This window comes from Amblyomma maculatum, chromosome 7, assembly GCF_055883805.1.
Source record: "Amblyomma maculatum isolate TAMU_Amacu chromosome 7, ASM5588380v1, whole genome shotgun sequence".
Classification (NCBI taxonomy): Eukaryota; Metazoa; Arthropoda; class Arachnida; order Ixodida; family Ixodidae; genus Amblyomma; species Amblyomma maculatum.
This window is the reverse complement of record NC_139350.1, coordinates 54,042,470-54,065,307: the sequence shown is the minus strand read 5'-3', so window position 1 is coordinate 54,065,307 and position 22,838 is coordinate 54,042,470. Positions and strand designations below refer to the sequence as shown.

The 22,838-nt window shown below is 44.8% G+C and overlaps 1 protein-coding gene and 1 pseudogene across 1 annotated transcript in view; both read left to right on the top strand.

Annotated features, from left to right (window-relative positions):
- LOC146183224 (cubilin-like) overlaps positions 1-22,838 on the top strand; it is a 184,804-nt gene that overhangs the window by 19,129 nt on the left and 142,837 nt on the right. Inside the window, exons 2-3 of the mRNA XM_084608348.1 lie at positions 19,701-19,955; positions 22,206-22,337. Of these exons, the coding sequence (XP_084464474.1) occupies positions 19,701-19,955; positions 22,206-22,337 (387 nt within the window). The remainder of the gene's footprint in view (positions 1-19,700; positions 19,956-22,205; positions 22,338-22,838) is intronic.
- On the top strand, positions 21,446-21,624 carry LOC146183226 (U2 spliceosomal RNA; annotated as a pseudogene).

The following is a 22,838-nucleotide window of genomic DNA, read 5'->3' as shown; positions in this document are numbered from 1 at the left end:
TCACTTCTTTCTCACTATCAGCGGGAGTAGCATACTGGGCACCAGAGGTGGGCAAATGCCCTCATTTTGGTCTTTCCTCCCTCGCCCTCACTTTAAAAATATCCTGGCCCTCCCTCGCCCTCATCCTCACTTACAAAACATTGCTGGTACTCACTCACCCCCACCCTTATTTGTCTGCCCTCCCTCATTCTCAACCTCAGGTGAGTTCAGCAGTTTTTATATTGCAGTTATTTTTTATTGTTTTTCGATTTATTACGATGTTATTGAGTCAAAGTAGGCGAAAACTATTGTTCTCTGCGTCCGCTTTCAGCGGTGTCAAGCCACGTTATTCATTTATGCTTAGCCATCCGAATTTCTGAGAGCTAACAATAGACTTAAAATAAAAAAAAAAAATGACGCGGGCTGCGTTCATGCTTTGGCGAATCACTGGCAAGAGCCATCTGGTAGTTGTTCCGACAGCTGCTGACAATGAGATATACACTGGGAAAGGAAACCAATGGCTGTGGTGCAAAGATCAATGCTTTTTGACAGTGCCCTAAGTGGCCATTCAAAGGCGAAACTGCAAGGAGGAAGAAAAATAGCCACAGCAACAGTTGACTGGGCAAACCTACCCACCGGTTCATACTCCGTGTTTTTGAAGGAGACAAAGTGACGAAGTACTTCACACCGCATGAGGAAGCAAGAGATTCGAACTTCTAGCCAGCCGCAGACGGAAGGCATGAAGCGTATACGGCATACCAGACAACTGAGCAATGTATTATAATTGAAGTAACAGAATTACGCCATCACTCAGCAACGTAAATTTCTAGAGGGTCTGGGGTCCTGACCCTCGATCGCTTCGCTTAGAGGAGAGGGAGGGGGGGGGGGGGTGAATATAGAATGATAGCCTAGGGCCGTGCGCTACAATTTCAGACATGAATGCACATGCATGGTGAGACGCCGCGTAAAAAAACCTGTTGTTTGGACACGGCGCCGCAGCTGACACCAACATTGTGCTCCGATCACATCCGATTTCCTCAGGAACATACAGAAAACGCAAAGTGAAACACGTAACTCTTTTGCGCTTCTGATTTTCACGAACGCCGCATGAGTGCATGATGCCTAATATTGTTTTTTTATTTATTCATTTTCAATTCCTATTAAAGTTACACGACTCCAGAACAAGACAGCGTCTAATTAGAGCAGTAAGACGTGCAATGGGAACAGGCCATCATTTCGTGCATAAGGTTTGACTATGCTTCCTGGAGAGCATGCCTAAATCTAGGTTTGCTTATAAAAAAAAAAAAAAAAAAAGCAGCGCTTAGAACCGGGACTGAACATTAACACATATGCGCCAACTAGCCAAAATCTGTTCTCTGCATCAGTTTGCCTGTTTCTACATCTCCTGATCTGCTCATTCCGGACAGTATCCGCATATTCAAAAGGCGGAAACCGGATTGCCCGCGCTGTAAAGGCAAGAGCCGAAAAAGAATGAAACTCACCAAGAACCTGCATGACGTCGTAAACACCTTTCACTTGGACCGCGAATTTCCCAGAAATATCCGAGGACACTGCCGCAATGGTAACTTATTCGCGCACATTGCACACGGACATTCTTGAGCATACAAAATTTGCAACAGCGCATCAAACAGTTATTTTCAACATAAGCGTCAACATCTTCAGTAGCCCGATCGAAAGGTACACACCAACAGAAGAGCTTGCCCAGCCATTCCTGCCATTCGTGTTTTTTTATTTTTTGTGGGGGGAGTGTGTGTGTGTGGGGGGGGGGGGGGGACTTGGATGATGGAAGACCCTTTATTTGGACAGAGAGAGCGGGAATGAAAAGAACGGCGGTGGACGCTTGTGCATGTTTCTGAGAGAAATCCTGACACGTGCACCCATGTCTCCACCCAACGACTTGGGGAGATCTGATAAGACCAGCCACAGCCGTCGCGTGAGTCTGGCCTAGGGCCAGCGTTACTATAGGGGTGCGTTGCAATTCTTAGACGTCTAGCAAGATGGCTTCGTAGGCGTCATCGTAGACGTCTACACGTTCGCGTATAATGGAACACGTCTACCTGTCTACGCTTGGCGTCACCTAGCGACCTAAACGTTGAACTAAAACGTTTGAATAACTATTATAACGTTTGCTTTTTTTTAAACTTTACGATAATAGAGGTAAAAACCATGTTTTTGACGGTTAGACGATTTTTTACAGAAATAGTATTGTGTGCTTAATCCAGGGCCCATCCCTTAATCGCACAACGCAGATCGACTATTGATAGGTCAACTTGTAGCAGACCGTACTGAGTCCTCAGGCAGTGAGCCCGCTCACGGCTTGGTGGAAGATAATGTTAATCTGTTTTTACTTTTTATTACTGATGCTGAAGTGTACATGCTTCTCAGATGTGCTCATGTACACAGCTGTAAGCATGAAAAAATGCAAAAGGCTGTAAACTGGACAGGCTAGAGAAAAAGAAAAATTTTGTGCCGTTACACCTGTCATCTGCAGTCACTTGGCGAGGAAACCAAATACAACAGCTAGTTTTAATAATATACAGGCGCGCTAAAATCAATGCGCAACAAGCAGGCATCGTCAGGCGAGTTCGTTCTTCCGAGATTAACTGAAATTGAACAGAAGAGTTTGCCACGTCTTTACTACAGCAAGAGATAAACACATGCGTGCCGTACACCAGCCGTCCTGACGAGTTCGTCGATAACATCAAAACTCAAGTAACTCATCGTCAATTAAAAAAAAAAAAAAAAGAAGACCAACACTAGCCAACCCTCAAGCAAAAATCTCAACCGCGCGCTTTCCTCTTAGGGCGCGATTCAAGAATCTGCAGTGATATGAATCTCAGGACCATGAAGGCTGCTGAATTAGCCTCTAGCTAGCGCACGCATTGACGTAACAACTCACATTTGAAAGATCGTGCATATGCATACTCCGGCGCTCGCAAAGAGCTCGACCATCGTACAGGTACTGCAACCACCGTAAGCACGACTCGCTCAGCGCGATCCGCTCACTGTCCGCAATGTTTTGACAGCAAAGTAGCCAGCATCGATTCTGACTTCGTCGAAGACGTCGTCGTGAGACTGCTTCGTGCGAATTGGACTGCGTCCCAAAATGGCGGCTGCCCGGCTAGCTGTCTGAACAAACGTCTACTAGGGAGTATTGAAACGCATCCTATAGGAGCGCGTGGTCTGCCTGCCGCGAGGAAAAGTTTTTCAAACAGCTTTTCTAATCACAGCTCCCATCTCTATGAGGGAGTCTAACCTGTCGTCTGCGCGTTTCGACACAGAGAGAAGCTTAGTGCACACTTGCTTGCTTTATAAGCCCATGCAGTGTGGCTTACTGTTCTTGTGCTGAGTCAGTCTTCAAACAAAGCGCCGGCAGCCAAAGCTATCTGGCTTGCAGGCTGAGGCGCGCCCCGGCTACCAACGTTCCGGCTACAGCCTTCTAGAACACTCTACCCCACTGAATGGAACATCTTCCCGGCCTAGTACGAGTAGTGGCTTTAGTTGCTTCGTTTTAAATTTGTTTAGCAACACACACATGGTGTATGCGTGTGTTTGGCACAAGGCAGAAAAAGGGACAGGACGCTATGGGAAAGCAGGCATCTCGGTCACGCGAGAAGCGAACAACTGCTTGCACAACAGCACGGGGAATTCGTGGAAGAGAAGAGGCCTTCGTCCTTTATCAGAAATGACTGGGCAGAATAAAAAAAAAAAACAGTCCTGTCATAATTTTAACCGCCAGCTAGAGATCCAAGGACAAGGACGCACCATGGCTACGCCGAACTGGGTTTAATTTAACCCCAACTGTCTGCTTTATTATTATTGTGTCAGTCTTAGAGGGAATGTGAGGCGCTGAAGTGTAGTGTTGTGCATTCGAGAGTAGGTTTCACGCAAACTCTCGATGTTTTCTTCACCGAAGTCTTCCCTTTGTTGAAGGCTGAAATAAACGTGGTCCACCTCTACAGCGAAGCTGATCTTGGCAAACTAATGGCAAAATAAGAACACTGGCACGCTGCACGCCGGCGTACGTGCAGCTATTTTTTTTTTATGCGTAGTATTTTGAAGTATGCATTTCATCTTCGTCATCATCAGCCTGACTATACCCACTGCAGGGCGAAGGCCTCTCCCATATTCCTCCAAATAACCCGGTCCTGTGCTAGCTGCATCCACTTGACCCCTGCGGACTTCTTACCTCATCCGCCCACCTAACTTTCTGCCGACCTCTGCTATGACTTCCTTCCCTTGGAATCCAGTTTGTTACCCTAAGCGACCATCGGTTATCCTCTCTTCGCACTACATGTCCTGCCCATGCCCATTTCTTCTTCTTGATTTCCACTAGAATGTCACTGGCTTGAGTTATTTCTCTGACCCACTCTGCACGTTTCCTATCTCTTAACGTTATTGCTACCATTTTTTTTTCATAGCCCTCTGCGTTGTCCTCAACTTAAGTAGAACCCTCTTTGTTAGCCCCCACGTTTCAGCCCCATAGGTAAGTACAGGTAAGATGCAACTGTTGTACACTTTCCTCTTGAACGATACCGGTAAGCTGCTAGTCATAATCTGGGAGTGCTTGCCAAATGCGCTCCATCCCAATCTTATTCTTCTTGTTATTTCCCTTTCATGGTCCGGATCTGCAGTTACTACCTGTCCTAAGTAGACATATTCGCCTACTACTTCTAGTACTTCGCTACCTAATGTAAACTGCTGTTCCTTCCCGAGGCTGTTGAACATTACCTTAGTCTCCTGCCTATTTATTTCCAAGCCTACCTTTATACTTTTCCTGTCTAGGTCATCAATCATTATTTGCAGTTCATCTCCTAAGGTACTTAGCAAGGCAATGTCATCAGGAAATCGCAGATTACTGAGGTATTTTCTATCTACCCTTATCCCTAAGCGCTCCCATTCCAAGTCTCTGAACACTTCCTCTAAGCAAGCTGTGAATAGTACTGGGGAGATCGTGTCTCCTTGCCTAACACCTTTCTCTATAGGAATTTTGTTACTTTCTTTATGCACAACTATGGCCGCTGTCCAGCCACTATATAAATCTTCCAGCACTTTCACGTGCGGCTTGTCTACCCCCTGATTTCGCAATAACTACATCACCGCCGAGGTTTCTACTGAGTCAAATGCTTTTTCGTAATCAATTAATACTATGTATAAGGGCCAGTTATATTTCGAGCATTTTTCTATCATCTGGTTGATGGTATGTATATGATCGATAGCAGAGTACTGTTTCCGAAAACCAGCTTGATCCTTTGCTTGATTGCAATCTAAGGTTGTCCTGATGCTATTAGCAATTAATCCTTATACGTAACAGACAGTAAGCTGATTGGTCTGTAATTTTTAAGGTCCTTGGCTTCCCCTTTCTTATGAATTAGGATAATGTTTGTGTTCTTCCTTGGTTACGGTACCTTCGACGACACCAGGCACTGCGTATACAAGGTGGAAAGTTTTTCTAGCACGATATCCCCCCCCCCCCCCCCTCGTTTTTCAACAAATCTATAGTTATTTGATTCTCTCCAGCTGCTTTCCCCCTTTTTTAATTTATGTGATTATGTGGCTAATTTATGTGAGTACAGAAGTAAAAAATAAAAAAAACATAAAAGTACCATCTCCAATGCTTTCCTTGGCCTCGCCGGCTGCTTCTTTCCTTCACTGATTGAGCATTGTCATACATCCCTCATGCATGAGTCTGTCATAACATACGGCATTACGATGCATGCAACGTATTCTGACTACAGGATGGATGCTGTAAATCGAATAAATAACATTAAAGAACCTTACTCCGGTGCAACAGTTCAACAGGTTAACGCGAAATGCGAATACACTGGACTTTGGATGCTGGAAAACAAACAACTCTCTTCTCTCTTCTCAAGTTAAAGAAAATTACCTTGAGAAGAGAGAAAAAGTAAACCTTAATGATATAGAGATTGCAAAAAAAAAAAAAGATAATGTGTTGTAATTACTTGCTGCACATATTTAATGCAAGAGACGATGATTTTTGCTAATTCGCAAAAAAAAAAAAAAACGAAAATGGTAAAATAAATACGAAATTCTGCTTGTTCTGTAAACACATGACAAAGATTATATCAGATGTTAAACGGTGATTTATATTATTGGGGCTTTTACTGGCACAAATTAACTGCTGTTTGTTTATGTTCCGTTCGTTTTGATGTGAACTGGGATTTACGCAGCGTATGAAAACTTTGTGTAAAGTCTTGCTGCCCAGACAGTCAAGAAACACCTTCTGATGCATCGAGTACTCATACAAGCTAGTCCGGACGGTGGAAAAAATAAAAAAGACGCGTGGGAAGGTCGCAGCAGATAAGATCACCCCACCTCGGTCTTTTGTGTTTAGCGTTTCTTGTGCGCGTCCGCTCTCTTTTGGGCGCGGTTTGTTTTTGTTTTTTTCTGGACCTCCATTTCTCTGAATTGCACACGTTAGCAGTTCAAAACGGCGTTCTTGAGTACTTCGCCAGTACCATCCTGTTCTGTGAAGCTGGAAACAGCGACATCGCTCTCGGTGACTGCCTGCAGCTCCATAGTGTCGTTTTTAAAATTTTCTTCGCCATGAGTGACGGAGCAATTTGGAGGCTTTCGTTCCTGCTTCTTCGCCGTTTCTAGTGTTTTGCCTTTCCATTCGAAGCCTAGCTGTAGCGCCTGTGTCCTGTTCTATTACATCTGTTTTTTATACAGCTCATGCCCAGTAGAGGAGAAAGTGTGTGGTCACCCGAGCCTTTAGTGTTGCCACGTAGATTTTCTTCTACATCATCATCATCATCATCATCATCATCATCATCAGCCTGATTATACCCACTGCAGGGCGAAGGCCTCTCCCATACTTCTCCACTTAACCCGGTCCTGTGCTAGCTGCATCCACTTGACCCCTGCGAACTTCTTAATCTCATCTGCCCACCTAACTTTCTGCCGCCCCCTGCTACGCTTTCCTTCCCTTGGAATCCAATTTGTTACTCTCAGAGACCATCGGTTATCCTCTCTTCGCACTACATGTCCTGCCCATGTCCATTTCTTCTTCTTAATTTCCACTAGAATGTCGGTAACTTGAGTTATTTCTCTGACCCACCCTGCACGCTTTCTATCTCTTAATGTTACCCCTACCATTTTTCGTTCCATAGCCCTCTGGGTTGTCCTCAACTTAAGTAGAACTCTCTTGGTTAGCCTCCACGTTTCAGCCCCATAAGTGAGTACAGGCAAGATGCAACTGTTGTATACTTTCCTCTTGAGCGATACCGGTAAGCTGCTAGTCATAATCTGCGAGTGCTTGCCAAATGCGCTCCATCCCAATCTTATTCTTCTTGTTACTTCCTTTTCATGGTCCGGATCTGCGGTTACTACCTGTCCTAAGTAGACATATTCGCCTACTAATTCGAGTATTTCGCTACCTAATGTAAACTGCTGTTCCTTCCCGAGGCTGTTGAACATTAGTTTCGTCTTCTGCATATTGATTTTCAAGCCTACCTTTCTACTTTTTCTGTCTAGGTCATCAATCATTATTTGCAGTTCATCCCCCGAGTTGCTTAGCAAGGCAATGTCATCAGCAAATCGCAGATTACTGAGGTATTCTCCATCTACCCTTATCCCTAACTGCTCCCATTCCAAGTCTCTGAATACCTCCTCTAAGCAAGCTGTGAATAATACTGGGGAGATAGTGTCTCCTTGCCTAACACCTTTCTTTATGGGAATTTTGTTACTTTCCTTATGCCGAACTATGGTTGCTGTGCAGCCACTATATATATCTTCCAGCACTTTCACGTACGGCTCGTCTACCCCCTGATTTCGCAATGCCTGCATCACCGCCGAGGTTTCAACTGAGTCAAATGCTTTTTCGTAATCAATGAATGCTATGTATAAGGGCTGGTTATATTCCGAGCATTTTTCTATCACCTGATTGATGGTATGGATATGATCGATAGTAGAGCACCGTTTCCGAAACCCTGCTTGATCCTTTGCTTGATTGCAGTCTAAGGTTGTCCTGATTCTATTAGCGATTACCTTAGTAAATACCTTATACGTAATAGACAGTAAGCTGATTGGTCTGTAATTTTTAAGGTCCTTAGAGTCCCCTTTCTTGTGAATGAGGATAATGTTTGCATTCTTCCATGGTTCCGGTACCGTCGATGACACCAGGCACTGCGTATACAGGGTGGCCAGTTTTTCTAGCACGATATCCCCCCCGTCCTTCAGCAAATCTGTAGTTATCTGATCCTCTCCAGCTGATTTCCCCCTTTTCATAGTTTCTAGTGCTTTCTTGACCTCGTCCTTCGTCACTGGTGGAACGTCTGACTGTTTTTCCCTACCGCCAATCTCATTACGGTCCTGACTACTTTGGCTACTGTAGAGATCTGTATAGAACTCCTCGGCTACTTTGAATATCTTGTCCATATTAGTGATGACGTTGCCCGCCTTGTCCCTTATCGCATACATCTGGTTTTTGCCTATGCCCAATTTCTTATTTACCGCTTTAAGGCTTCCCCCGTTCTTTACAGCATGCTCAATTTTCTCCATGTTATACTTCCTTATATCGGCCACCTTGCGCTTATTGATTAGCTTTGATATCTCGGCCAATTCGATCTGGTCTATTGGATTGGAAGCTTTCATACTCTGGCGCTTCTTAATCAAATCTTTCGTCTCCTGAGACAGCTTACCGGTATCCTCTCTAACTATCCTACCGCCTACTTCTACCGCGCACTCAGTAATGATATCTCTGAAATTATTGTTCCTTGCCTCTAGGGTAGTGCCGCCATCCTCAGTTAGAGCTGAATACCTATTCTGTAGCGAGATCCTGAACTCTTCTGCCCTCCCCCTCACTGCTAATTCGTTGATGGGATTCTTTCTTACTAATCTGTTGCGTTCTTCAGATTTAGGCTAATTCGGGACCTCACCATCCTGTGGTCACTGCATCGCACTTTCCCGATTACCTCTACATCCTGCACAATGGCGGGGGTTGAACACATTATGAAGTCGATTTCATTTTTAGTCTCTCCGTTAGGACTTTTCCATGTCCATTTCCGGTTCTTCCGTTTGCTGAAGAAGGTATTCATGATTCGTAAGTTATTGCGCTCTGCGAACTCAACTAGTAATTCCCCCCTGCTATTCCGAGAACCAATGCCATAGTCACCTACTGCCTTGTCTCCTGCCTGTTTTTTCCCTACCTTGGCATTGAAGTCACCCGTTAGTACAGTATACTGCGTCTTTACTTTTCGGATTGCCGATTCTACATCCTCATAGAAGCTTTCAACTGCCTGGTCATCATAACTACATGTAGGTGCATAGGCCTGTACAACCTTCAGTTTATACCGCTTATTAAGCCTAATTACGATGCCTGCAACCCTCTCATTAATACTGTAGAATTCATCGATATTACCCGCTATATACTTATTGACAAGGAAACCTACTCCTAGTTGTCGCCTCTCTGGTAAACCTCGATAACACAGTACATGCCCATCTTTCAGTACAGTATATGCCTCATTCGGCCTCCTAACCTCACTAAGCCCTATGACATCCCATTTCATGCCCTCTAGTTCCTCTAACAGCACTGCTAAACTAGCTTCACTAGCTAGGGTTCTAGCATTAAACGTTGCCAGGGTCAGTTTCCAATGGCGGCCTGTCCAGCGGAGCCAGGCTTTCTTAGCACCCCCTGCCGCGTCACAGGTCTGACCGCCGCCGTGGTCAGTTCTTCTACAGAAACTGCGCTATTTGCGGAACATTTGCCCTTGCCCCACAAACTCTATCTTTCCCTCCCTTACCCTTACCTCACTGCCTTTACCCTCCCTCACCTTCGCCTTGAAGAATTTTTCAGTTCCCTCACCTTCACCTCACTGAGTCAAATCCTCGCGAGGTGAGGGTGAGGGCGCCCTCATGAGGGCTCACCCTCGTCAGGATTGCTATGTCTGCCAGGCACATTACAAGGCAAACATCTCCTGCATTGATTCAAATGCCTCTCCTTTAAAAGTAAGATAATCAACTCATGCACCTGTTTTTGGGTCATGCTGCCCCAAGAAGCAATAATGCATCCAAATGACGCTCCTATATAGCCATGGGCCTCAAACGTCACAAAACGTTCCTGCTCCTCCGCGTTCGAGCGAACTGGCTTCTCCCTAAAGACACCTTGAGAAGCACCACACTATCTTTTAAAAGCCGGCTTTCATCTGCAGAGTGGCGCGTTGATCAGCAGCCTTCAACGTCTGGGCCTACCAACTGACACCTCCGGCCACACCATATTTCCGCAGGAACGCTCCTCGACTAAGGCACTCCACAGCATCCTGTCCTTTCTTTGGAGTACGCACTGACACCCGCTTCAGAGGTCGGCACAACTTCGATGATGACCCGCGCTAATCTGCGCTCATGATGCTTGCGGCGCGCGCGTCTCTTTTATTCTTTCAATTAATCCCTGACCTCCACTTCCTATTGTGACACGGCAGTGTTAGCAAGCGTTCTTACGCAAGCCACAGGCCCGCATACTTTCTCATTCTGTTTTGCCTATCTTGAACTTTTTTATTGTTCCTTCTCGTGGTTTGTATGTCTGTCTGGTGTTACACCAATACATTTCTTCATCTCAGCTTGGGAGAACTCGTGCTCTCCACTAGACGACCCATGTCATAGAGACCATTGGATACCCTTGTGTTGCCACCCTTTCTGCATCCCATGCTGGCAATTGCTGGGAAAAGAGACAAACAATTTGTGCTTGCTAAGCTCGACACCCACCGAAGAGCATAAGAAAGCGCGTGCGTATACCGGGAGCATGTCGTAAGCACATGTGGAAGTCACGGTATAAGAATGTGCGAAATCACAAGTTTATTTATTTATTTATTCTTACGGTCTATTTGGTGTTAAAGAGCTGGTGGGTACGTGGGTTGAAATTAATCTAGAGATACAGTGAGAATCAACATACTTAGCACTTGCGTGCAACGCATAAAAAATACATAGTCTTCAGAAACTTGAAAAAAAAAGTACACCAAGAAAAAGTGACCGGGCCATTCAAACAGTAAATTTCTGATCGCATCATTGAATCTCGTTGGATATTCTATGCAGGCAATGGAAGGGGACAGGCGGGTTCATTCTCTCGCAGCTTTTGGCAGGAAATTATTAATAAACTGCACATTTCTACTGCAGAATGGGGCGTGAACTTGAAGTGTGAAATCGACGCGTGCTGACAAGTAGGTCAAAAAAAGAAGTTTGCTTTTGTAGTAATGGGCTAGTGAAATATTTGTTTTCCCTTAAATAGGCGCATGTGGTAGAAGCTCCTTCCAAACGTGTAGGTTTTGTACGCCTAGTTGAGACTTCATTGACTAAACTCTACTAGTATGAGCATACATAGAAAGAATGAAACACTCTGATCGATGTTCAATTACTTCAGTACCTTTAATTAGGGTACAAAGAGCTAGATCCCATATCCCACTTTGGGTCAAATTATGGTTAATACAGGGGGACTCACCATAGTATTTTACAGTAAGAAAAGCAGCCCGACGTCTCCAGAATGCACGCAGTGCCACGCCGCGGCCTACAGCGCACTAAACGTCCCCGTAGGGTTGCGGTGGAGCCTAATGCCCAGTAAAGTATTAAAACACTCTGATGAAACGGGGCTGCTGACACCATGGCGAAACCTGCTCGTAACACCCTCACACCCTACAGAGTAACGTTGTAGGGCATTTAGGAAATTAGGATTACTTCAGGACGGCCCTCTGCGTCCTCAGCGCCTCCTCGAGGTCCCTGGTGCGATTAGCTACAAGAGCCACAAAAGCCTCATCTTACCTCAAGGATACAATATAGATGCGAACTCTTTTATTCCCATCCAGGTGGGTGTGTGTGGGGGGGGGGAGGGGGGGCGTGTGTGCATGTGCATGCGACTTTTTATGCGCCTGCTGTGTGTGTGTGTGTGCGCATGTGCGCGCGCGCGCGCGCGTGTGTGTGTGTAAGTAATTGAAAAGAAAATAACAGACCTCCATCCTGCTATCCGAGACTAAACAAATGGCGCATACGCGTAATTCCATTCTCTCAACGGTAGGGTCCCGCAGCTTCTTTCTCCTCACTGCCTCTCAGTGAGGTAAACGACGATTGTCGCTCCAACCGTGTCTACTAACGCAATCTAAAGGTAACATGAACTCCCTGAAGGCAGGAAATGATTACAGCAAAGGTAATTGCATTGCGTAACCATTGCCATACCGTCAACTTCGGGCTCGATTCACGGCTAGTTCTCCGGCTATTAAAAATCAAAAGCATCACATACCGCAGTAAAGGTGAAAGTAATGCATTTGAATGCGGTTAATTAAAAAAAAAATGTGAAAGAAACTGTACCCAGGAAATTCGAATACATCTTTCGACTGCCCTGATAAGTAGCATAATTCCATTGTGCCAGATAATTTTTATATATTTATTGCCAGGCTTTAATAGCAAGCATTAGAAACTATGAAAAGGAGGAAAGCAGCTGGAGGGGATCAGGTAACTACAGATTTGTTGAGGGACGGTGGTGATATCGTGCTAGAAAAACTGACCACCCTGAATACGCAGTGCCTGGTGTCATCGACGGTACTGGAACCATGGAAGAACGCAAACATAATCTTAATTCATAAGAAAGGGGACGCTAAGGATTTGAAAAATTACAGACCATTTAGCTTACTCTCTGTTACATACAAGGTATTTACCAAAGTAATCGCTGACAGAATCAGGAAACCATTAGACTGCCAACAAGCAAAATACCAAGAAGGTTTTCGGAAAGGATACTCTACTATCGATCATATCCATACCATCAACCAGGTCATAGAAAAATGCTCGGAATATAACCAGCCTTTATACATAGCATTCATTGATTACGAAAAAGCATTGACTCAATAGAAACCTTGGTGGTCATGCCAGCATTGCGAAATCAGCGTGTAGACGAGCCGTACCTAAAAGTACTGGAAGATGTATCTAGGGAGTGCACAGCAACCATAGTTCTGCGTAAATAAGGTGACAAAATTCCTATAAAGAAAGCTGTTAGGCAAGGAGACACGATCTCCCCAGTACTATTCACAGCTTGCTTTGAAGAAGTATTCAGAGACTTGGAATGGGCGCAATTAGGGATAAGGGTAGATTGACCGTAATCTGCGATGTGCTGATGACATTGCCTTGCTAAGTAACTCAGGGGATGAATTGCAAATGGTGATTGATGACCTAGACAGGAAAAGTAGAAAGGTAGGTTTGAAAATCAATATGCAGAAGACTAAGGTAATGTTCAACAGCCTCGGGAAGGAACAGCAGTTTACGTTAGGCAGCGAAGCGCTGGAAGTAGTAGGCGAATATGTCTACTTAGGACAGGTAGTAACCGCAGATGCGGACCATGAAAAGGAAATAAGAAGAATAAGATTAGGGTGAAGCGCATTTGGCAAGCACTCCCAGATTATGACTAGCAGCTTACCGGTATCGCTCAAGAGGAAAGTATACAACAGTTGCATCGTACCTGTACTTACCTAGGGGGCTGAAACGTGGGGGCTAACAAAGAGGGATCTACGTAAGTTGAGGAAAACTCAGAGGGCTGTGGAACGAAAAATGGTAGGGGTATCGTTCAGAGATAGGAAACGTGCAGAGTGGGCGAGATAAATAGCTCAAAGCTCTGACATTCTAGTGGAAATCAGGAAGAAGAAATGGGCATGGGCAGGACATGTAGCGCGAAGAAAGGATAACTGATGATCTCTTAGGGTAACAAACTGGATTCCAACGGAAGGAAAGCATAGCAGAGGCTGACAGAAAGTTAGGTGGCCGGATGAGGTAAGAAGTTCGCAGGGGTCAAGTGGATGCAGCTAGCACAGGATCGGGTTATTTGGAGGAATATGGGAGCGGCATTCGCCCTGCAGTGGGTATAGTCAGGCTGATGATGATGATAAGGATGATGACGATGAAATGCATACTTCAAAATACTATGCACAAAAAATTAGCCAGCCAACTTCTACGAGCATGGCTTTGACTCACTAAAGTTCTCTAAGCGCAGCCAGGAGCTAACCTTGGTAACCTGTCCGGTACGCGTATTGCCGAACCATATCACGTAGGAGCACTCGAGCAGACAGCGCTCTGGCGCGTGATTCCTGTGAGCAGCGCCACCTGGCGACAAATAGTGGAAATACTGTCAAAAGGAATACAAGCGCATTTCAAAGCCACTGGTCCCGTGGGTTTTGTGCGCAGTTTTTCTTTCGTTGTTGCTTGGGAAAACTTCCGTAAAAAAGGAAAAAATCCACTTGACCGTGTCTGAAGTTACCAGGCTCCTTAATACGAGTCCGCCATACCCCTAGCGCGACACTGCACTATCATCAAAACATCAAAATTCTGGGTGGCACACACATGCATCTAGGTACGGCTGGCAGTTTAGAGGTTCTTCGCGCGCAGCATGTACTAGGGTCCCTAGAAATATTGCTAGTCTCTCATCCGCCGGCGGCGGCGGGGGCTGCCACTGAATGATCGCCGCGGTGGCGCTGCGGTGATCCGGAGTGCAACTGATGACTGCGGAGCGTGCCCGGCGCTCCGAAATACATTCGCTACGTACTGCCTGGTGCCTTGTACGTGCGATGCCGCTTTTTAGTTCTTGATTTGAGTTTAGTCGTAGTATTGAATTCGCGCTCCAGTTATTGGCATAACCACGGAAACGATTTCTTTTTTGTCGTGATCGAAGTTTTGCGCGCATGCCCCGGAGCCGATGGAGAAACGAGCCGCTCTTTATACCCTATTATCCTCACTGAATACTACCGCGGTGCCATATTGTAATGACGACTTCTGAAGATTTTGTGCAAACAATTGCGCTTGCATGGAGGACTATACTAGACGCACATTCTAGGCTCCAAGGACCATGTGTGCGAGCAACAGAGCGCTGTCGCCGGCGTTTTCATTCACGCTATAGTTTCGTCTTAACTTCTTCGGACGTTTAGCTAAGTTATAGCACGTATGTAGAACTAGAAACTTTCGGATGCATGCAAAATTAAAGCACGCAAGATGGGAACCCGAGCCCTGCAAATCACATCGCGCTTCAGGCAAACTGCTGATATGCATTCTTTGGTGCTTAGGAAGCCAAGTAGCCACTCGAATATGCCACCCCTTTTCTTGAATTGCGTTTTGCAGCCTCAAAACATATTTTCACAGGCAGCTGCTGCTTGAGAGGAAGGCCACCAACCCTTCTTTCAAACTCTGTCCTTGAAAGATGTTCATTTTCATCACATAGATCATTTACCAACTGCGGCGAGCACAAGAAGTAACAAACGGCGCAATGCATCGCGTCAGGGAGAACCCCTCTAATGGACAGAAACCTGTTTGAGTCAGCCAGCAAACAAAATCTCAAGCTTTGTATCTCGTTGCACATTGACAGCCAAAAGCGAAAAATATTTCTTCGAATTGGTGAAATGCATTTAAACTAGGTACACCTATTCCAAGTTGTTTCTTTCCTTTCCATAAGGTTTTTCATGAGTAACATCAACAATTTGTTCATTCCTTTGATCGTATATCGAAGTGCGGAACGCCAGTTTAACTCCTTCGGTAGTTTGTAAAATTTTGCAGCACCAAGAGTATTATTCTTAGGACACGATAGTGTAAATGCAAAAATTGTGAGTTCATGGGGGTGGTGAAAAAATATTCTAGGAATCGCTCGCTATAGATTGTTAAAGAGGCAGAACGCTGGCAGTTAGGCATCAAATATTTTGCGACGCAATAGAAAGTTTTTTTTCTAATATGTTCCATTCCATGGAGGCTTGGTAACCGCTATAGAAAAGTATTACCGAAAAGTTTTCGATCTGTATATTCAACCATTATTATGTAGCCCGATAATCCTAAGCAGCGACCATGATGACGACAGAGGGTTGACAAAAAAGAGGTTCTGAAAACAATTTTAGATGCCACCCCGCCAGAGAGTAACTAGACATATTACAGAAAACAAACCTCCATCTCCACTTGAAATATGGGTGGATGGGCTCCCTGTAAAGGAAGTTAAACCTCTAAGAATCATGGGACTCTTCCTTCAGTCGAACAGGAAGAGCAAGGAAGCACTAGAAATTGACTCAAGACAACCTTTAACATGGCGGTAAATTTCAAGCAAATGGATGAAAGTGAAGGAGAAAGAACTCTGCAACATAGTACAAGCATATTTACTAAGTAGGCTTGTCTACTCACTCCCGTACCCGATGTAGTTAGTGCTTGCCCCGCATCGGCCTTACTTGTATTTTGTCTCAGTTTGGCGATATTACTTTATCCCTCAAATAGTAGGCATCATCTAGCCCAAATGAAAGTTTTTTTAGATTCAGATCTTGAAGCGAGAATTTCGATTGTAACAAACGTATGGTATATGCGCTATGCTATATATACTGCCTTCGTAGAAATATGTTTCCTCCACGTTCCTGAAGGATATACATTTGAGGCAGACCAAGAGTCCCCCAAAGATTCTGCCAGATCTTGATGCCCCGCACAACTGAGCTACTTGCAACTTGCGACTGCTCATGCCTCGTTAGTCGTGCCACGGATGGCTTTTAAATACTCCTATTCATCGGACTAACAGTCGGTTTCATTGAATGTGCGCTCCCAATTCAGCAAGCATTGAATTACTAGAGCCAAGAGTTATTTGAAGCGGCTTTCTTATCACTTGTACTTGTATTTGTCATTTCACTAAAGCATGTTTTCTTTCCTTTTTGAAGTAATAATCCACCTTATATATGCTTCTCTTTATTTTATGTGTTGATCGATTCTCCAGCAAGCGATGTCTTATCCACGCTTATTTCTCACGCAGTTTTTATCGCTTCACCAAATTCAAATCCCCAGAGAGCAGTGCGCAGTGATAACGCCTAAATAATGCAGTCACCTGCAGACGAAAACAAAAAAGTTGATTATTTCAGCATGTTAGTCATAATAAACGGGTACATAGCCTAATGTGTATGTTTTATGCATTAAAAATCTTATTTGTAGTGCATTTATTTATTCATGAAAGCCTAACTATTCCTTCAAGAGTACAAAGAAATGCGCTAAATGTAGTCTTATTTTGCAGAGCTCTCACATAGCTACTTAAATAGCAGCCGGTTGACTCCTAAACTATTATATTTCACTAGCCTAAAGTAATGGGCACACACAATCCCTTGAGTGATTGTTTTTCTGCGGCGAAGAAACGCAGCTGTCACCTAAAAACAATACTCGCAAACTTCTTATGCGGTTTCCACCAAATATTATTTGAAACCCATAACCCATATTAGTGTAAAGAATTTAACTCCCATGCATTTTATTTCCTGAGTTGTTCGAGTAGGCTTTGGAGAATGCAATCTTGACCAGGGTGAACTTCTCTGCATAGTCTTCCTTATTTTCAAGAGGCCAAATAAGCAATGGAAGGCACCTGCTAATAGCATTTCGGTCCTTCAAGTGTCAAAATACTTGCCGTCCCAAATAAATTCCTTAGGTTGAATGCAGCTGGAGCATGCCAACGTTGTAAACTTCTTCACGGACACTCAATTAGGAAGCTTGCAGCGAGACACCCTGTACGTTCACGTTCATTACCGGCGCCAGTATCCACTGCAGCAGTATCAGACGGTCTCGTGCACGGTATACAAGCAGCCCCGAAGGTCTGATGGCCCCCGGCAACACTTAATTGGTATGATTGGCTGTACGGAAGGGCGGGGGTTGGAATTTTATGGATTGGAAAAATACGTCAGGGGAGGCAATACAAAAATCCTCGGCATTGCATGCAGCAAAAGTTTTCGAACCCTGTGTTTAGGTGTCAAGAGCGCACTATAAACTATCCATTACTCCATGCAAACAATGTTACTTACTTAGAAGCGCTTTTCGCAGACATGCATTTGTGGGAAATCAAATGTAGAGCTTGTAAATTTCTTCCGATGGTACAGCATTCAAATTTTCTACCATTCTGTCAGTAGGTAGTCAGAATATCGACACCTTTTCTTCGTTCCTCCTCTATACGGGCGACACCCCAAATAGGCAGCAGGGAAGCGCTACCCTTCGACACCTCCACGCACTCTATACAAGGCACAACAAAGGTATATACTGACAAAGGGAAGAAGGTGAAAACTGCACGTTGACTTGCCGCGATACTTTGAAATGGCAATGCCAGCCTCTTTCGCTGCTGCCTTCCCGACGCCCCCAGAATGTACGCAGCGCCGCGTCTGGACCACCGCTTAGAGCGCACAACGCTTCCCCATAGAGCTATCGTGGAGCTTCATGAAAAGGTGTATTGAAGGACTGCTTAAGCTTCGCTGTGATAAACGCTGTTGCATTGCTAAGACAACTTGCGATGCAAGGGTCGTGAAAAAGAACCTTTTTTTCTTTTTCTCGTTGCTCATTGCGATGCGCTGCAACCCTGTGCGATGCATTATGCACTAACGCAGCCACTTTCGTTTTATCAATTCAAAAGCATTTCTTGCTTCATTAGCGGCGTTTTCACGATTTCTCATCACGGCGTGTACTCAAAAATAAGGAAATAAGAAAAATAAGTGAATCGTGTCCACGCCAAACTCCAACTACAATCTTTCCATGCAGCAGCTGAGCACGTTAACCACTACTCAAAGCCGAATTTTTGTTTATCAATTTATTGCCAGGCTTTAACAGACATCAAATATATTGCAGAAAAAAAAAAGCCATCAACTCCTATGAGTGTGGCTCAGTCGCACTAAATTCTCTACGTCGACTTCCTGAAAACTAGTCTATATTCTCCTCGTCTGACGTAAGGCCGCCGGGGGGCGCTACGGAAAAGGACAACGGCGACAGTAAGCTTGAAAAAAAAAAAAAAAAACAATAAAAAACATAAGCAAAAGAAGATCAAAAAAGAACAAAAATAAATTAACATACAAATGAAAATAAGTACATACAAATATTAGAAAACGAACAAACCTAATAAAGGCAAATAAATTTGTAGATGTCGAAAAAGGAACGCAACGCACAAAGAGCTCATAACGAAACTAGGCCAGGATCTTGCAATGCTTTCGAGTTTTCACACGCAAGGAGTTTTATTTAAGCGCACGCCTGTAAATTTTTAGTCAGAGCTTATGCGTCCTCTCTCTTTTGTAAACATTTGCTGGGCCTTTCCTGCTACTCACCCCTATATAGTTGCTTGGCATGGCAGATGTGCGAAGCCAGGAGGTCTACTCTTCAAAGATTTGCTCCATAGAGGGCATGCAGGATTTGAACACAGTCATGAAGCGGAGGTTCAAAAGGCCCCGCTTTATGATTTTTTTGAACGCAGCACGCAGTTTTCGGCCGAAATGAAACGGCAACATCGGCTAACAGGAGGACGTAGATTTTGTGCATTTTTACCCGTTGTGAATGTACCGTGCCAAAGCGAGCTGTTGATTGGGTCTGCTATGAAGCAGTAGTAGTCTGTGGACATGGCAGTTCAAATTCACATAAGTTACGTTGTATTGCACGCTTGGTCTCAAGCTGACTTTTAACACCTTGATTTCGCAGCATTTTTGTAGTGTTTTTTTTTTTTCACATTCTACTGATGATGTATATGCAAGGTGTTGATATAGCTTGTAAAAAAATGGTTATTAGCGCAACATTGTCCATCTACTGTTTCGCGAGAAGTAACCTTACTGCATGATTTGCTTCCTTGAATCCCTGTAAGGCAACAGGGCCGCACCTGTCCCGGCCTTTTTAGGGATAGGGAAACCGGTGAAAGCCGACCAATAATGCCGAAGTGAACCTTTACTATGTTCTGAGTGGAGTGCTTTGTGCTGCAGCGGACAGCCGGTTGGTGCACCAGGGCGTGTGCGACTACTGCCTCTTCGACGGGGAAGGAAACTTCACCAGCTACGGCTATCCCCTGGACTACCCCGCACTGCTCGAGTGCACATACCGGGTCAAGCGAGTGGGCGACGTCTGCTCGCTGCGGGTACACTTCCACGACTTTGACCTGGAGGAGTCGCCCGGCTGCCGCAACGACTACCTGGCCGTCGGTGGCCAGAAGTTTTGCGGCCGGCGCAGGGGACACACGGGTACGCTAGTTCTTTAGGCGAGCTGCTTTCTTGTCTCGCCTCGATTGTCAAAAAATTCAAAATGCTTCCTCTTTGGAAAACTTTTGCGGATGATGAAGGCAACTTACAAGCTTACATAATGGAACGTTACTAGGAGAATTAGGGCTCTTAACCAGGTTATAAATTTCGAGGTCGCTGACCATCCTCGTGAGGAGTATTCGTGTTTCGAAACCTTGTTCATGAAGAAAGAACCAACTGGACAACCCAGGAAGGTGAAATGATTTCAGCCCCGACTTCGACGACCTCTGCTATGTCCTGCCCCGGAAAGAGTGCTTGGCTGTACGTCAAAGCCAGATTTGTGGCTCCTTATCACAATGGCAGCCACTCGTCCATAGAAATATTATCGAAGCCCACCAATAAATTTTAAACACAGAATTTTTGCTAGGTTTAAAGATGGTTTTTGCATAATAGTTATAGCACGGGATGGCGGACATCACAAAACAATTGTGGTATGGTTGGATGTGTGTTGTGATATGGTATATGGTATGGTATGGTATGGTACGGTACGGTATGATATGGTATGATAAGATATGGTACGGTATGATATGGTGTGGTATGACATTGTATGGAATGGTATAGTATGGTATATGACATGAGGTGGTGCTGGATGAATAACGCCCCGAAGCGCGCGTGGTCTATGAAAAACACTGTAGAAGAGAACTATGAATTTTTATTAACATTGCAGGTGTGTTCGCACTCGCGGCCACCACTTTAAATGTGGTCACCGCGGCTGGTATTCGATCCCGCGACTTTACGCTCATCACCCAAATGTAATAGGCAATACGTAGAGCCCGGATGGCGATACAGTTGCTCTTCCGGGCCATTTAGCTAGGGGCTAATCACGAAATATCATGCGTTTTGCACGCTTTATCTCGGCTTTCCACGCTTTTGCACAAGCATAACTGGTTTGCTTCGATTGAAACACTATTGCCCAAGTTGACGGCTCCTGCCAATGGGGTCATGTCGTGTGCTCCCGTAACGTCACAAAAGCCACTGACAAAGATAAGAGCATCGCTGCTGCCCCAACCTGGTGGCCTCAGACAAATGCAGGTAAAATGGTTTACTTAGCAAAACTAGAGCTCTATTTCTAACGCACTATATGACGCCTTTTTTTCGCCTAAAATGTGCTTCCACTTACCAGAGCTCTGTGTTAGTGCGCTGAGGTCAACACTGCAGGATTTGTGGCAGGCTGCGTGTAAACATAAAGCTACCACAACGGAAAACGGGAGTCGTGAGAGTAGTGGGCTGGCGAATTATTTCTGAAGTTGATATTTTTTTAATTCTTATATTTAGGCGTCTGACTATACAAATATATGCGTATAGTTATCAGTCTATAATAGTGATGTCAGATTTTAGAATTTCGAAAGTTCCACGCTGTGCAAAGCGAATTTTGGATGCTCGCAAACAGAGCGAAGGTGAAGCGACACTCCAGCTCCATAGAATGCCCCGTGACACGTGCGTCGTCGAGTGATGTGCACCGGTGGGTTCTTATCAGCTTAATATCTGATATGGCCCGCAATGGGTCTTCGATATTGAACCTATTTTTCTAATAGGGTGCCGTTTTATAAAGCTTGCTCTGACGGCGCTGCGAATTGTCCTGGCATTGCAATACCGAAATAAATAAAAGTTTCAATAAATAAAAAGACACACCAACAGGACAGCGCCTCTCCTGTTGGTGTGTGTTCGTCCGTGTCTATTTGCGCTGTCGATTTTTAGTATGTATTCGCACCAACAAGCCCAATGCAAGACTCTAGTTCACCTAAAGTTTGTCGCCACCACCCCCATCAGTGAGTGTGACTGCGCGGGACAGCCAAAATTTGCAGCGCCGCAGCGCTCAGCGCAATAGCGCTCACGAAATTTTAAATGTTGCTACGGCTACGGAGAATAATTAAAAAAAAAAAAAGATTGGTTTAACGGATTTATGCTTTGGAGTTTCGAAACAGGGAAGTGTGAAGAAATTTGGGCATCTGCAGACGGCAGCGCGTGACGTAGCAATGCCGGTTACAGGATGATATTCAGTTTAAACTTGTAATAGGAAGCGCAAATCTCTATAGCGGTCACGGCTGCTCCAAAGGATTGTACTGTTTTCTGAAAAAGCAGCAAATTTAAACTCACCGTTCTTAATCTAGTTCTGCTTTGTGCGCGAGGGGAATGGCTTTTTTTGTGCGACGATATTGCTTTACCATGTTTCGCTTTCTTTATTTTCTCCAGAGATTGTGGATTTTCCGAAGCAGAGAGATGAGGTGACGTTCTACTTTCACACCAACCCGGTAGCCACAGGCAAGGGCTTTTGGATTGAAGTCACCAGGAAGCCTGGTGCCTGCAGCCCCCGCAAGAATGTTGGTAAGTACATTAAGAACTACACTGACACAATATCGGCGATAGAAAATTAAATTTAATGTGCGTCACCCCAACTGTATGCGAAAAACATTCCGATTCGGCATTATGGCGACTATAGCCATTTTAGCGGAACGCTTGTGAACACTGCCCTCACATAGTCAATTTTTAATTAAACCCATTCCACCATTTGCGTACTTTCGTGGTAGCATCCCACAACCGAGCTCATACGATCATAAGGTGCAGAAAATGAAGAGGAAACTTCCGAAGCAAGTAAACACAAAGTGTCTCATTTTCGTTAGTTATGTGTATATCTCAACGACATTCACTCGGATCCATCTTTGGGCAATTATCTGCCTTCTTTGGTGGATGATATTAATAAGCCCTGAAGAATATTGTTCACGTCGTTTAATTACGTGCATTAAAGACTTGTCCCCCGCCGCAGTGGTGCAGTGGTTATGATGCCCGACTACTGTGCCGGAGTACTCGGGTTCGATTACGACCGCC